The sequence below is a fragment of the Dicentrarchus labrax genome, unplaced genomic scaffold (assembly GCF_905237075.1).
Source record: "Dicentrarchus labrax unplaced genomic scaffold, dlabrax2021, whole genome shotgun sequence".
Classification (NCBI taxonomy): domain Eukaryota; kingdom Metazoa; phylum Chordata; class Actinopteri; family Moronidae; genus Dicentrarchus; species Dicentrarchus labrax.
The window spans coordinates 16,819,381-16,836,595 of NW_026136702.1; the positions used below are offsets into that span (position 1 = coordinate 16,819,381).

The 17,215-nt window shown below is 39.8% G+C and overlaps 1 protein-coding gene across 2 annotated transcripts in view; it reads right to left on the minus strand.

Annotated features, from left to right (window-relative positions):
• Positions 1–4,233: 4,233 nt before the first annotated feature.
• The window catches only part of srbd1 (S1 RNA binding domain 1), a 49,785-nt gene continuing 36,803 nt past the window's right edge, over positions 4,234–17,215 (minus strand). For both annotated transcript variants that reach the window (XM_051376181.1, XM_051376190.1), the window contains exons 17-21: positions 14,554–14,660; positions 13,308–13,469; positions 12,537–12,686; positions 7,724–7,908; positions 4,234–5,424 (exon numbers count right to left, since the gene is read on the minus strand). In XM_051376181.1, coding sequence (XP_051232141.1) covers positions 5,132–5,424; positions 7,724–7,908; positions 12,537–12,686; positions 13,308–13,469; positions 14,554–14,660 — 897 coding nt within the window. In that variant the 3' untranslated portion in view covers positions 4,234–5,131. The remainder of the gene's footprint in view (positions 5,425–7,723; positions 7,909–12,536; positions 12,687–13,307; positions 13,470–14,553; positions 14,661–17,215) is intronic.

Genomic DNA, 17,215 nt, shown 5'->3' on the forward strand with positions numbered 1-17,215 from the left:
TAATGTGGGTTTGTGTGCATACGTGCTCAGAGTGCTTATTCTGCAGGATATGTAAATGTTATGGCTTTCATATATTTTATCACCTTTGCTTAGTTAATATGGTTTTATTTCATTACAGTCTCATACTTTCCCTGCAAAGACTAATGAAATCAGTAATAAAGACAATTTTTTTCTTCTCTCTGTCAGTATTTATGTGTCAGTGGCTCTAAGTGAGGGTCGGCTTCTTTGAGCAGCCGGGTGTGTGATGAAGTATGTGAAAGGTTGACGGAGTGTGAGAAAAGGAACAGACAGAGAGACAAAAACACATGTACTGTGTGTTTGTCTCTGAGCCAGTGAATGAAATATACGGCCTGAAGTGTGAGTGTGAGAGAGAGTGTGTGTGTGTGTGTGTGTGTGTGTGTGTGTCCTGGCACGTGTGAGGTGGTGTGTGGGCGTCGAGAGGGAAAGCTCATAAAACCCATGATCACACTGATGAGGTCACGGGGAGTGAAACCGGAGAAAGCCTTTCATTTCCTGTCTCATTCCATCCCTCTCTCTCTCTCCTGCCTCCATTCATCCATCTCTCCTCTCTTTACTCCTGTTTTTCACCGGTGATGCCAAAAGCCAAAGTCTGTCTCACCCTCCGCCTATGTGGAATTTTTAAGTATGTGTCACAAGACGCTGGAAAACAAGAATATGAGAGAAAGTTTTGTTTTTGTGACTGATGTTTGCATTCAGCACAAACAAACTCTTGGTTAAAAAGTCCTCTGTTTTCACTCTGGCTTTTACCACTTATGTGCTCACACACGTAGTGTTAGTGTATGGGTATAATGGGTGTACATTTCTGTCATGTTATGGTCTTGCGCTATCTTTCTTTAAAATATAGGAGCGAGTAAACAAACTAGGGCTTCAACTATTGATTATTTTTTATAATTTATTAATATTCCAGTTATTCTCTAGAATAATCTCTTACAATACTGTAGAAAGCCAAGGTGACATCTTCAAAGGCCTTTTTTGTTCAACCAACAGTCTAGTAACTAAATATTTAGCATATAATAATATAAAACAGAGACTTACTTAAAAAGAAGTCTTAAAAATACAATTAATTTAAAAATTGTCGCATTTCTTTAGCAATGCAACTTACTCAAAACTTAAAAACTTGTAGATTTAAAAAAAAAGACTATTAAAGAACAAACTATCTTGAAATATAAATCTTTTTTTAGGGTGATTTGCGTTGCCAAACTTTGGACATATAAAGTTTTTGAACAGTTAAAGTCTATACAGAGTTGGTTGCAGCATCTTTTTCTGCTACAGGGGAGGAAGGTTTGCTAAACAGTTGGTTTCAGCCAAGTGAAATGGCAATTTAAGTCCGTCTCCAGATGTTGTGAGTCAACATGGGAGTACATCTTTGGTAATACCGTCGGTATAAATGTGTGTAAACCACAGAGATTAGTTTTCTCACAGAACTTACATCTGTAGCCAAAGGGAGATCGTATTGATGTCAGTGGTCACACCGCTAACCTGGAGTTATGTTCTGTTGGATGGAGAAACCAGCACTAACCATTGCAATCACACTGTGGCAATCATAGCCATGGACCAACACAAAGGAAAGAAGAGGAGAGAAAGTTCAGAGCACAGACGCCTGGGCACCTCTGTGACTAGAGGTGTAATACTCCCCCACTTTACTTTCAGGCAGCAGGTACTCTAAATTTGACAACCCTATTTATCATATTGCCTATTGCTAGTGTTGCTGTAGAGCTATCACATGTAAAAAGACAGCTTGTGTGCGGCATGCAGATTGCCGCAGATTGCCATACCTGTAAGCCAGCAGTATTGGTGGTGAAAGCAAACAAATCCGACCACGCAGTATTAAATCCTCTTAGTTAACTAATAGCTAGCCTAGCTAGGGAGACTCAAGACTTGCAGCCACCGGTATTGTGGTTTGGGAAAATATAGAGCAAAGGGAGCCAAGGTACGTAAAATATGTATATATAAATATTTTACTGGACAAAATGTTAAAGCATTATCATATTACAGTGTGTAATGGCTACATATACAATTGCAGAATTAAATAATTATTGTAGGTCTACAATATATTAATGATAAATGAAAATGTTAAATTACTGTTACTCATTTCCATATAATTTTTTGTCAAAGTCACAAGGAGCCAATGGAGAGGAGCTAAAAAGCACTAATTTGCCTTAGCTGGCATAGACACATTAAACATTCAAAGTCCTATTTATTTTGCTGTGTATCATGAGTGTCCACTGTAAATACTCAATCATGCATTGGCCTAAGAACTTTTTTTTTGAATACTACAGAGTACTACAGCACTAATAATTGCAAACAGTGAATGCAACTTAAGTTTTTTTCTTTGTTACGTCAGCTCCAGTATTCACATACCTCCAAAGATCACCACTGCTATCTTCACAGCTAGCTGCGCGTGTGACACATGCGTTAGGGGCATAAAGGTGGTAATTTTGTCTGTCTGCCCAACCAACCAACCAACCAACCAACCATCCATCCATCCATCCATCCATCCATCCATGAAATGTGTTATGGATACTTGGGATTCCCTCAAGATATCCCATAATCTAAAAAAATAATTTGCCTTGAAATTTTCTGAACACATTCGTGCTACCAAGGAAATAAATCATTTTAGTATTATTGCCCCTATGGCTTTTCCTTTTACACCAATCTCAGGAAAAACTTTTTCACCTGTACTTACTTTGAAATGCTTCAGACTCATGTTTGTGTCTTTGACAGGTGGTCTAAGAAATCAGAGATCAACAGAGAAAACTATTCCCTACTCAGTGTTGGCTTAGCAGGATGCATTTTTCTAGCTGTGAGAACCATTCTCTCTGCTACTGTGGGAAAAAAGTTAATCTCATTTTGTATCCACCTGTGTCTCTATGGCTTTGAACAAAAGATGATAAAAGAAAGCCTTGTATGACCATGTGGAATATTTTTTTTAATAGCCTAGGAAAACAAATAGCCAAGATGTTTCATGAGCAAAAGTATGCCATTCATTCAATTGCTTGCCATCAATTTTCTTCACATTTCACCAAAACCTCAAGGCACACCTGAGCTCACTTCATAACACGACAGCTGTGAACCAGGGCAGCAGAGGATAAGAGAACTACACAACTACTCCCGCAGTCACTCTTCTTCTTATCACAGGCTCATTACTGGTCAGTGTTTGACAAAGACTCCAAGGGGCAGCAGTAGCTGGCTGCCAGATTGCCTGTCCCATCTGTGTGCTCACGTTTAGTAGAGGGAGGAAAATTAAAGGTGGGAAAAGCAGGAATGATGCTGAGGGAAGCTGCGTCTACTTACATGTGTTCCCCAAGACAAAAACACTGGAAACATTAAACAAGAGACTGTGCCAAGCTACAGTATATGAGATCAAAACGAACAAAAGACAACACAATGACAAAGGGAGTTAGTGTCAAATAAAATGAGGCACCTTGATTAGAAAATGGAATTTGCAAAGTAAGACAATGAAATACAGAATCTGAATTTAGTCTGTATGTATGTGTGTGTAGTTTTCTCAGACCAACACTAAGCAAACTGCCACTTCTGATTAATCCTGATCGAACATCTCTTTGCGTTTGTGTGTCTAGAATGTATTCTATTTGTTCCCCCAAGGGGAGATAGTGAAGCAGCAGCACTAACGGTGATTAGGTATTCTGCATTCAGTATAAGGTTTAGCACAAGGGACCTCAGGCTTTCTCAGAACCATATTTTATGTATTTTTTATTTATTTATTCCAGTTTCATAAAAACAAACAAATTAGATAATGTGGATGGGGAGTCTGGGATTAATTTTGAAGCAGCTGATTAGTGTGTGTGTTTGTGTGTGTGTCCTGGGATAATTGTGTCTGGGCCCATGCCTAAAAAGCCTTCAGGCTTTGCTGCAGTCTGGGAGATACAAACAGTCCCTCCCTCCTCCTATCCCCATATCCCCGTATCCGCCCTTCCCCCCCTCCTTCCCACTCATACTGTCTTCACATTTTCCTGTTGTCTGGAAGAAAAACTTGTTCTTTAAGTGGTGTCTTCTTTCCTCTTTCCATCACTTAACACATCCGCTCTTCTTTTTGTCCCACCTTTCTTTTCTCCCCTCTTCATGCCATCTACCCCTCTTCCTTATTCTCACCAATGCCCCTCCCATCAGACGTGAATCAGAACTCACTGCTGAGTGCGTAATGTGCTGAATTCTTCATTGTCAGAAAATATACATCCAGAGTGCAAGGTATACAGGAAATATTTTTAATGTCAAAACTTCATCTGCCCATGAGAACCGTGTGTGGTTACAATTTCAAATGAGTGTAAAGATTACACGTTGAGTCCTTTAGTTGGTTGTCCAAACACAGTAAACAAAGTCTGATTTAAATAACAAAGATCTGTATTGACAAATTGTTCAGAGCAGTACAAAACAAAACATCTCTTGAAGAGTTGAATGTGAATAAGTATGTGAATAACCATCATTATTATTATTATTATATTTAGAGAAAATAAACAATAGCAGCTTAAGTTTGAATCTATCTGCACTATTGTGAAAGTGCAAATAATTATGGGTTCCATCTCAGTGAACCCATCAGTCTCCTCTAATGATTGGTAAACAACAGTGTGTGCAGATAGCTAATTGACAAACAAGAAGGCAGAGTTTTACCTTGAATTAGGCAACCGGGTTTGCAATGTACCACTTCCAATGATACACAGAGAACATACTCAGGCTGACAGTAAGTGCTGCCTGACAAAATGTCTTCCAGGGAAAGAAAGCCTCCATGACCATAACTGTAATGAACTTCAGTTTGATTTATTTCACTGAACTTCTAACAGCTGATCTTAATTGGATTGTTTTAAAATTAACATGCAGTCTTTTAATTTGACCCTTTTGACCATAAATGAAAAAAAATGCCAACATTGGTTATATGTGTGTGATTGTGATCACAAATGAAAGGGCCATTACTAAAAATACTCTTAGCAGGTTGCCTGTTAAAATTCCTTATTCAGCTCTGCTTAGTTCCATATCAGTTCTCCACAATCACTGTAACCATCATTAAGTAATTTGCATCTCAGTAGTTTTGTGTGTAATTTCCATATTCATAAATCCAGTCGTGTAGTGTGTTAAATGTGGGAACTAAGTGGCTCTACTGCAGGACTCTGATCAAGTCCAGGCCAATCCGTCCCCTCTGAGGGTCCACATTCAGGACCCGGACCTCCACCCGTTCCCCAGGGCCCAGAGCCAGGCTTCGGCGGCGCTGGCTGACAGGCAGTTTGTCCAGGGTGATGTTGCTCTTGTGGATAAGGCCTGAGCGGCCAACACCGATATCTACAAAAGCCCCGAACAGAGCTGTGTTGTCCACCCGGCCCGTCAGCACCGCACCCACCCGCAGATCACTCATCGACACAATGCCCCGCTTAAAGTCGGCTTGCCCAAAATCTGGGGATGGCAAAAAGAGAAAATGCCAAAATCAGGTACGAGTGGCAGCTAGCACAAATGTTGGGAGGAGAGGCGGGAAAAGGGGATGCAGGAAAGCAAGGGGCGGGGGCTGAAATGACAAACAGATATTACATTTCGAGCAGCAACCCAATACTTGTGTCTGAATACTTCTACATTTCTCAGCATTCTATTTTACCCCACTTTCCACTTGGCCTGTTCATGTGAGATCTTTTTCCCTTCTGTAGCATTAACACAAACAAGGAAGGCTCGTGCCCCAGGAAATAGTCCGGTCCAATTATCCTCCCCATAGCACTGATTTCATGCGGTAGCCTCAGCCCATCTGTTTACTCAGCTGAGCACTGGCTAGGAGGCCAAGCGTAATGTGCTGCAACCGAAGAGGGCCAACCTGTGAATGAACCTTGGAGCTGCGTTCCTTAATTTTAAAGAAGGGTTAGCCAGCACTAACTGGGTATCCAGGCTTCACCTTTTTCCTCTCCACATAAAACTCTATGAAAAATAAGAGCCTGGTAATAGGGCACGGAAATATTTTTCTATTCAACTGACCAGTCTGGAAATAAGAGTTTTCTTTGTTGTTTTTTTTTTTGCATTTGCTCCTTGTTTTACATAAGAACATTAGGCCAAATAGCCTTGTTCTACATTCCCTTACAACGTAAGAGAAGGATAATTATCTCATTTATCTTTCAGAAAAAGTAATTCTAAAAGTTATAGTGAAAATAGTGTCATATGGCTCTTAATCTATATCTTTATACATGTTATGTGTCACCAGTATAGACAAATCCTGTTTCAGAGAGTTTTCTATCCTCTAGGAGCATTTATTTGTGTATTTTGGACAGTTTTAAGCATAGACTAATGTTAATATTTTCCTCAATAGAGGCTATGTACTATATAAGGGTTCTATTCTGTTATTTCTCTGTTTTGCAGTGATTGCTTTTTTTATGTGTATCTTCATTTATGAATCTGGACTGTATAGTACTTTATATATAGTTTCTAGGCTTGGAAATTCAGTCATACATATCCATTACCTTTCAGCTCACAACACTAGTAAGTGTTTCGTAATTTTTTTGGTCACACCTGCTTCATCAGGAGAGGCCACTTCGGGGTGTTTTTTCACGATAAGATGCTATCACACAATTATATTTGTACTTGTTGTTGTTGTTTGAACCTCACCTGTTTTACTACACTGATGAAGGCTACTAGCTAAAAATGTGTTGCATTTTTGCCCACAATAAACAAGAATACTATTTGCGCGCCAGAATTCAGTTTGTTTTGATTCTTAAAATCATGTTTCCAGAATCAGTGAGTATAGCGTAACAAGTACAAAAACACAACAATAGTTGATAATGTCTTTGGTAAATGTTTCTCACTTTTGTTTTCATTTTAAATAATTTTGAGCTCTTGTATTTCATACACATTGTATTTCAAAACTGCTGCAATTCTTAAACTTGACTGTGTAGGATTTTATTAGTATGGTTATGTGTGACTGAACCAAATACGATGAAATAAAGGAGAAAAACAGAGTCTTTGTATTTGTTGGTGTCTGTAAAGATATTCTGTCCAACAACACAGTCTGCTGGACCCATCACACCCTGTCAGAAACATAGTGCTTGTGTTGTTGGGCTATAGGGAGGAAGCCACAGCACTGTCAGATCATATCACATTACACTGCCAAGACATGCCTATTATAATAACAAGAAAAAGGCAGTGTGTGTTTTAACTAGCAAACCAGTCAAAGAACAAATACAAGTTCAACTTTCTATCAGTCTGTTGGGACTAAGAAAGGACATTATGAAAGAAAGATGAGAGACTAAGAGGATTTACTGTGACTCCAAGGTTGCAGATTTGTGTAGTCTATGAAATGTTATATGATCCAAAACACTGATAGTTTTGTGTTCAGTGACACGATTTTGCAGAAAAATGTATGTAGGAATATCACATTTATGACATAGGGTAAATACAGAGAAATAAGAGTTTAACTGTGGTTTTGCTCAATTTGGACTCCTATGAATTAATGATAAAAAGGGTATGTAATGAACATAAACACATAAACATTGTCTAATTCCTCTCACAATCAGAAATATCAAAAACCATTAAAAAAAATCAGTGTAAATTTTATGTTTATGTGGATAAATATTTAATTTAATATTTAAATGTTGCCCTACCCTTTGTATTCTTGTTCTTTGTGTTTTTCCACAATTCTAATCACATTGTAAATTACAATTGAATTGAAGTAGAATTGATATCAATATTTCAGTGCGACTGTGAGCGGCTGGATTCTTACTTTGTCGTATGTCAAACCCGGGGGGCTGCGTGAGGCCATCTATTATGAGTTTAAGGGTCTCAGGTGTGGTGTCCACTGTCTTGGCCAGTTCCTCGATACTGCTGGTCCTAACCTTGCTCTCCACACACTGTCGCAGGCCTGCACTCCCAATCTGGTCTGCACTTCCACCCACAATGGACAAAAATCTGGAGAAGTGTGTAAAAGATATGTTAAATATATAGCGCAGAGTGCGATAATTTAACATTTTAAACTACAACAACTTGTTTTGTATGTTTAAGCATGCACACATGTGTTAATGTAGCAGCAGTGTTTGTGAATGAGTCTTATAAGCAAGTGGTCTTAAATCGACTAAAGCACAAGCACCAAATCCCTCACCGACAAACCTGGAGCTATGAGGGATGGAGTAAGAGAGAAGGAAAGAGGAAGGGATTGAGGAGGGGGGAAAGTGAAGACAGACGGGGAAGAAGGATGAGAAAAAGAAAAGTGGAACTGTCAAAAAAAAGAGAAAATAAAAGATGAGAAAAGCAAAGAAGTAGGAAGGAGGGAGTAAAAAGCTAAGCTGTTGCAGGTAAAGTGAGAAGGAGCTAGGGGGAAAGGAGGGAAGGCAGGAGAGGTGTGGGAGTAATTATACACAAAGTCATGAGCTGCCGAGGTGGGGCTTTCTGTTCTAAAAGCACAGACAAGCACAAATACACACATTTATTTTACCCCCTATTAAATCAGGTAAATCCGCAGAGCGCTGTAAACGCCGTGACACTTTGTCTAATGAAACTGCCTCCACTTTGCTAAGGTTGGACTGTTTGTCCATCCATCAACTGCCTGGAAAAATCTCATTCTATCACTTTATTCGAGCAGGATGTCCCACCTCCAAAATGTCTAGACAGTCAGTCAGGTTGCACCATTTAAAATTCACAGAGCCTGAGATTTATATCCAAACTAATTAGCTAGTCTACACTGTAAACAGACTTAGTAACAGACTAGCATGAGAGCCAGAGTAGCAAAAAGGGGTTATGGAAAAATGTGGGATTTGTGAGTATTGTGTGCACTGTATATATTATTTACAGTAGGCACTTTCCACAGCTGGTGATAGATGTGAATGCATTTGCCTCTATACATGTGTTCATGCGGTATACCAGCTGGGTAGCGTCCGTGATGGATGTCGCTCACTGGCAGCCTGACGCCAAACAGACTCCGCAGCTGTCCCCCGTCCCCCGCCCCCCATGATGGACAGAACAGGTGGACACACACGAACAAAAACACACACACACACACACACACACACACACACACACACACACACAAGTTGATTCATACACAGCGTTGTTCAGAAATGCTCATTTGGCAGTAGCAGGGACAGTGCGGATGTAACGGGACACGGCTTGTGTACAAACTATGTATGAGACAGCTGTGAGCGGAGGGGCCCCTGTCAGCAAAGTCACCGTCTACCATCCAAAAGAAGGAGACAAGCGGAATCAATCCCTCAACACCAGCGAGCCAGATCGGTACAAAGCAGAAGCTGAGTATGTGCCAGAAATGGCTTAGTGGTGAGTAAACAGCACCTTTGGACCAAAATGGATGCCTGTCTAAGACTAGGATCTTCTCTCCTGTGTCTCCCTAGGCTTTATAACTTTCAAACCATATATCTCTTTACAGGAAAAGAAATACTTGCGTCCTGGTGGCCTAGTGGTCTAAGATGCATACCACATAGCCCCCATGGTTTGAATCCAGCCTGGGACCTTTGCTGCAGGTCATTCCTCTTCTTCGCTCCAACACAAAATATTTCCTGTCGTTTTCTACAGTAATTTGTAAAAATGCCAAAAAATAATCTAAAAAAAATGTTAAAGAGATAGGAGGTTGACCAATTTCTTTTAAGAAATGTAGCTGGGTACACTTGGTTGGGGGTTCATCTTCAGCACTCACAGGAGTATAAAATGAGGCACTGGAGGACTTTTTTTCCTAATAAATGTTCTACTCAGGAAAATTTTAAAAAGCTGTTTATGCCAATAAAATACATGATCAGTTTCCAGAAAGGAGAGGAGAGGAGAGGAGAGGGAATGTTGCAGTGTTGTTGATTTAAGAGCAGGCTGCATTCTGGCTCTGGATCTTACAATGGTTTTGGTGGCTGGTGGGTTCTACTTTCAGGTGTGTGTGTTTCCCCATCTCATTTCTCCGAGGGTGTATGTTAGTATTTAAGGGGTACCAGGAGTCCAGAGGCCTCCAACACTGTTGGGTTCACACTCATATAATTACTACCAACACTATGTGTGTGTGTGTGTGTGTGTGTGTGTGTGTGTGTGTGTGTGTGTGTGTGTGTGTATATGTGGTGTGGGTATACGTGTGAATGTGGTGTTGGGTGGGCTAGGATATAGATTTTATCCAGGCCCACGGCAAGAACCCACTCTGTCTTGTATTATAGAAATATTGGGCCCCGACTGTTACATATCAGATATATTCCTCACAGAGTGGAACCCCCTCTGTCTCATATCTGAGTAACACTATATATTTCATGGAATGGACCCAATATGCTTCATTGATATTTTTAAATATTCTAATACAGAGGATCCTCTACAGCTGAATCTTAAAATTCTTTACAGAAAAGTTTCAGAGGTATATTTGCTTTTAAGCAAACAAATCCCACTATTTCTGAATCAAATTGTGTGTGTGTGTGTGTGTGTGTGTGTGTGTGTGTGTGTGTGTGTGTGTGTGTGTGTGTGTGTTGTATATGGTTACAAAAAGGGGGTGATGTGTGGGCTGTGAGCAGTAATGGAGGATCGAGTTCCACTAATGTGATGAACATGATATTCCTTATACGCCATAAAGACACACACACACAAACAGCATTCCTCCACAATCCTCCCTCCATACCTCCCGTTTTCTTCGGTTGTAGGTGAGGATGTGAGAAGAGGAGTGAGCCATCTTAGTGATGCACTAACATCTAATGCTCTACACAATTTAAGACTTTTCATTTAAAGAGAGATTTAATGTGTCCTGGTATACTAATCTGTGACTCTATAGTGTTTTCCAGAGAATTTAAAAATAAGATTTCATTTCAAAAGTAAAGCGGAAAAAATCTTTGCTGGTCAATGGAGTACGGAGGGAAAAGTTATGCACTGTTAACTGCAATGTCATTTTTACTTTTATATTCTAAATCAAATGAGGACTTTCTATTAACAACAGAACTCACCGAGACAGCAAGATTGGTTTTGTGTACCCTCTGATTTGAAGTACAGTGGAAGATGATTTATTCTCTATTGCATCAAAACTACACCAGGCTGTCCAAATTCCAAGGAAGAGCAAGTGCTGACATGCGTGGCTTTTCCTGCACCATCATCAGACCTCAACCCCACTCGTCACACTCATCGTCCCCATTAACATTTAAAGAGGGATATGACACTGTAAAACCACAATACAGGCTTTGGGATGTTCTTAAAATTGTGGTTCTCATATTCTGCAATAGTTTGTGAAATTGAGGCTATCACAAAATATATTCGAGCAAGTGGGATGAATTTGCATAGAATTGCCAGACATGGACTATAAGGTAGTCACAAGAAAGGATACAACATTTTCTAAACGCAGATTAATCAGCAAATAAAGCAACCTCCAACCCTGACTGATTGACAATTAAAACTGAAACACATATAAAACATGTGACACAAAAACACACACAAACACACCCTGCCCGGTGTGAGTAATGATGACTGACATTTAAGAGGGCCCCATTACAACAGCAGCAATTGGGCACCTTACTGAGTTTTGATAACAAACACCACTGAGAAAGAAAATGTGAAAGAGAGAGAAAGATGGATGGATGAGAAAGAGAAAAGTGTCTATCTGGAATACAAGAATAAAATGGAAATTCAAAGAAACAAGCTGTGGGGAGAGAATTTGGCGAGAGAAGAGAAGGAGTGCACATATACTAGGAAAGGAGTAGAGGGGTAGAGGTGATTTGTCTTTTATGAACAATTATACTATACAGTATATACTGAACACACAGACAAATAAACCCACAAACACACACGGTCACTTAGTTGAAGTAGGAAAGACAAGCAAAACACAGTTTCATACAAGTGGCATCAATCTATCTTCACACATGTGAGCACAGACACACACACACACACACACACACACACACACACACACACACACACACACACACACACACACACACACACACACACACACACACACACACCCACATACATGCACGAGGCCATTAAAGGTGCATCAACATGAGGGGAGCGATGCTTAGAGCCACCAGTGTCAGAACTTATGTAGACTAAACACAGTTGAGTGACTACAGCTGTAGTGTCTGTCTCTTTCTCTCACGCATGCAAGCACGCACGCGCACAGACACACACACACACACACACACACACACACACACACACACACACACACACACACACACACACACACACACAGTACAAGTCTTGGGCAGATGTTCAATGTGCTTTTGATATCAGCATCAGCAGCGCTAACAATCATTTCTCACACAAGGAAACACAAGGAAACACAAGGACACACAAGGACACACACACACACACACACACACACACACACACACACACACACACACACACACACACACACACACACACACACACACACACACACACACACACACAGCCAATGCCTCCTCTCTTGTATCCCATGTCTGTGTAAATCAAATCACAGGCCTCCACCACTATAACTATCCCCATATGAGACGGTGTCAAAATCAACTCCATCTTTGCCCGAACATGCTTTGGCCAGTGGGGTGTGCTGGTGTACAAGAGTGTGTGGTTTTGTGTTTGTATATTGGTGTTTACTGTACCTCTGTGCCACATGGTAGGACTCTGGGTGTATACAGGTCTGATCCAGGGGGTTAAATGAGGTTGGTATGTTGACACCAGTCTTTCCTTTGCCCTTCTTAGCTGCTGGTTTCTCTGGCACTACTGACACAGGGTGAGGTGAGGGTTTGACACTGTTTTGAAAAGAAAGAGAGGCATTTTAAATTTATAAAGAAAGTCCAAGTCTTAGAAAGGTCTCATATCAAAACACAATTATACATCAAAGGGTAGATTCACCAAATATCTATATCTAAACATATTTTTTTAAGTTTTATTTTGTCAGAAACATCTGAGATTCCTGCTTCCACCCCAATACAGTGAAGGGTTGCAACAGTATGAGATTTTCACTGTATGATAATCATCTCAGAAAATATCACAGTTTTCAACACATTACACAATTATTATTATTATTATTATCATATAAGAAATGAAAGCAAAATAACAGTGAAGCTGAACCTTTGCCAAGTTTGCCATTTAATTTCTGAAATATCATTTTTAATGCTCTGAGCACCACAAACAAATTCCACTGAGGAAATCTAAGAGATCTCAAAATCTGGGTGAATTAAACCAAAACCACCTGCTTGGCTAGATACCACTAAAAGATAGTGGTAAAAATGTTTTTTTGCAAATTGTGTAAACTGATCCCTTTAATGAGAAATATGTAAAAACAAAACAACAATGTGAAACAGAATCTGAGTCAACTGTATGTGCCTGTGCATGTGTATGCATCTGCACATACAGTTTAGAGTGTGTACCTGGTTTGCGGGTTGATTCTAATGAAGCCGGCACACTGCTGGTAGGTTTTGGGCCCCATGCCTTTGACCAGTTTGAGTTGCTCCCTGTTGATGAAGGGACCATTCAGCTCTCTCCACTCTGCAATATTCTTCGCCCTGCCTGCATTTAGGCCTGCGACATGTCTTGGAGATAAAACAACAAATAAAATGGGAAAATGTTACAAAACACATCTATTTATGAAAATCATTTCTGGAAGTTTTCTGAGGTCTATATCTTTATTTTAGTAAAAAATAAAACTTGGGGAGAAAAAGTTTAGTTTCAAAATAAGATATCTACTGTATAACTACACACAACTCTGTAGCACTTCTTTACATGCTGCCTACACCAAATTTCTATAATATACAAACAAACAGAGCAGATTGCGCAGACCATGACTTGGCATTTAAACAAGCAGGGGCAACTGTCACAAGAGACACACATGAGCCAATATCTAGTGAGTATATTTGTCCACTTTTGGTTGAGCAATGAAAAGAGGTGATTTGAAACTCAATTAGGTCTGCTCTGTTAATGTCCACAGTGACTCACTCACACTAAAACACACAGAAATGTCAACACTCCACATAATACCTCAGTCATCAACACGTCTGTGTGTGTTTAATGTGTGTAACATAACTTCTGGCAGGAATGGAAAAGCTCACTTGCAGAGCAGACAGGTAAACAGATGACCTGATGCCTGCCCTGCAGCTAACGCCAGCTCATTTTATACTGTTTGTATCCGCTGCAAGTGTGTATGAATATATCGAATGTGTGCACTTCCTGTACTTTTGAGTCATGTGTATGTGCTGTACACAGTAAATAAGTGTATGTGTGCACAGTATTCTACCAAAAACATTTGCGACTTTATCCATACATGTACTATGTTCTTTGAGTGTGTGATGTGTGTGTGCATCTACCTCGCCTAATGCCCTCTGTTGTTTACAGGCGACCCAGTAAGTGAGGCCAGGGTGTGTTCAGCATTAGTCTCAACAAAAAGCTGGCAGGCCGTGTGTGTGTTTGTGTAAATGTAGGTGTATACATTGCGCATGCGGCTGTGCATAAGTGTGAATGAAGGTTTGCCATGTTGTGACTGCTAAGGGTAAGTATGTCAGACATATAAGCCCTACTTCATCTCGGTTTCCCCAATTTGAATGTGTGTCTGAGTGTGTGTGTACAGGAGAGAGTGCTTGCGTTCACACATGTACAGTATGTATGTGTCTTTGTGTGTACCTCATCAGTGTCTCGGAGCAGATGTTGATGTCCACTCCTACAAAGCTCACACATTCCTGCACCACGCCGTCCAGTGCTGCCTTCAGAGATCCGGCTGACACATCATGCTAGAAATTCACATTTAAAAAAAAAAACCCACATACATAATTAAACACACACACAAACAGAACGAACGTCAGACTGAAAACTGGACTAGCAGAGAGAACGAACACACACACACACACACACACACACACACACACACACACACACACACACACACACACACACACACACACACACACAATTTGTCCACCTTTGATTCAGAAATAGTGGGATTTGTTTGCTTATGAGCAAGCACTCTTCAGGAAAAGTAGTAGAAACTTTCATGTATCAAATTCCTGTTATTTTCTAAAACTAATACTGCTGCCTTTGGCAGCGCAATGCTGTAATTTTTCGTCATATTTTCATCCAAACATGTCTACCCAGTATGTCTTATTGCAGACTTTTTAAATGGACTTTACATAATCATGTTCTGTTTGCATAATCCCCAGGCTGTATATTTTTTCACTTTTAAATTCCATTTTTGCTTTATCCTACTATTTTGTCCTGTGTAGGCACATTTTCCACAAGAGGATTATTAAATTTCCATCCTTAAAGAGCAGAGTGTTAGCAATAAAAAACTGACAAACAGAGATAGAGAGAGGTTTGATGGACAAGTAGTACAGCAAGTAAGAGGCAGAGAGGTAAAAAGGAAGAGAAAGCATAGAGGGGAAAAAAGAGGGAGAATGTTTAGTTTGGCTTGTCAACAATGTCTCTCTCCTGCTAACACGGTGTTCTCGTCTCGCTGTCGATAAAGATCCTCCAAATGAACTCTTCACACTTCTCAACCACCAGCCAATCAACCATTAATCAGAAAATATTTTCCAAAAGGACTGGAATCTTTTTCCTAATAAGGAGCAGGGAGGATAACCAACAATGCAACTAAAGGAGAGGAGAAGCAAGGAGAGGAGACGCTGGGCTAATATTGTAACATAAAACTATCAAATGTTTTGCCAAAAATAAACTTGATTAAAACAAAACCACCAAAATAAGATTTCATATAAGGTCTAGCAGTCGTCCCCTGACATACAGAAGCCCTGGGCTGTGGGAGACCGGGCCAAAAACCAATGAGTTCAGCTGGACTGATGCCTCAGCAACTGCTTGAGGATTAGCTGACAGTCTAAACTAGACTACTGTTGGGGTGTGTGTCTCTGTGTGTGTGTATGAGTGTGTGTTGTGTGTGAACGTGACTGAGACTACCATGGGTTGTCCTGTAACATGATCAAGCTCTGAACAAACACTGGCTTGTAAACAGATAACAACACCAGCTAGCAAACACACCGTTCTCTGTTAGCAATAACAGGACAGTTGAGGACAGAGAGGGAAAGTGAGACAGACAGAGGTATGTGTGGGTGAAAGAACACAAGGAACCTCTACATTTTGCTTGGCCATTACAAGATATTCCCTAGTTTGAAACATGTTTTTAGCTAAGGTGCCTGAACCTGCACAAGTTGAGTACTACCTAGGACTGGACGATACGGCCTACAAATAAAAACATTTTCACAACTTCAGTTAATTTTATTTAGGGTTTGTTTTTTCCCTAAAAACAATGAAAGACACCATATCTTTGACTTCATGAAACACCACTGCAGCTGCAATGTATTTGTCAGTGAGGACCCTAATTCTCACACTAAAATACAATACATTATTAGGAATGACATAATAATTCACAATTTCAACAATGGGTGTTTTCTTATTCCTACTTGAAAGACATGAGATTAGCATATTATGTATTCTTTAATAATCAATAACATAATTGAGATGAAGAACAGCTGAGAACAGCTTATTCTAAGATGATATACAGGGCTCAAGTTAGTTATCTCAAAAGGAAGCATGCAGAAGGACACGTTGTCGGCTTCAAACTTGTGGTTCAAGATTTTACTCAGGTGTTCTTGAGAACTGCCAAATCAAACAACTAACACTGCATTTAATAGGTGTCAACAATGATCATAATTATAGGAGGAGGCGCACACATGATGATAAACTTACTTAAATATTTTTCTTTGATAATTATAGGGTCATTAAGTGATGTTGAGAGGAAAGACGCTGTGTCAACATTGAGTATTTGATGGACTTCTATGTAAATGGTTAAACATTCTAAGTTTCTGTTTTTAAAGTCATTGAACTTTTACTTACAGGGGAAAGCACTTGCACTCTAATGCATAATATAACAGCTGTCAGCAAGTTGTATTTGCAACTTTAAAAGCAACAATGAATGTGCAATCAGACAATATCAATTATATAATTTAGGAAACACTTAAGCTGGCATTTTGCCCAATGACAGTAGTTTCAATTTCCTATCACTGTTGACTGTGAAACTCGTGGAAGGCCCTACATAGAGCCAGTGTTTGATTTGTCTATTCTGGGCTACTGTAGAAACATGGCGAACAACATAGAAGAGGTGTCGCCCCCTCTGTAGATAAAAACAGCTCATTCTAAGTAAATGAAAACACAAAATTTCTTATTTTCAAGTGATTATACACTTATGACAACATACCTATGAATATTATAATCCATTTCTACCTATAGATCACTCAGCTGTAACTGCTCTAACTCTAAACACAGACTTTTATGTTTGGAT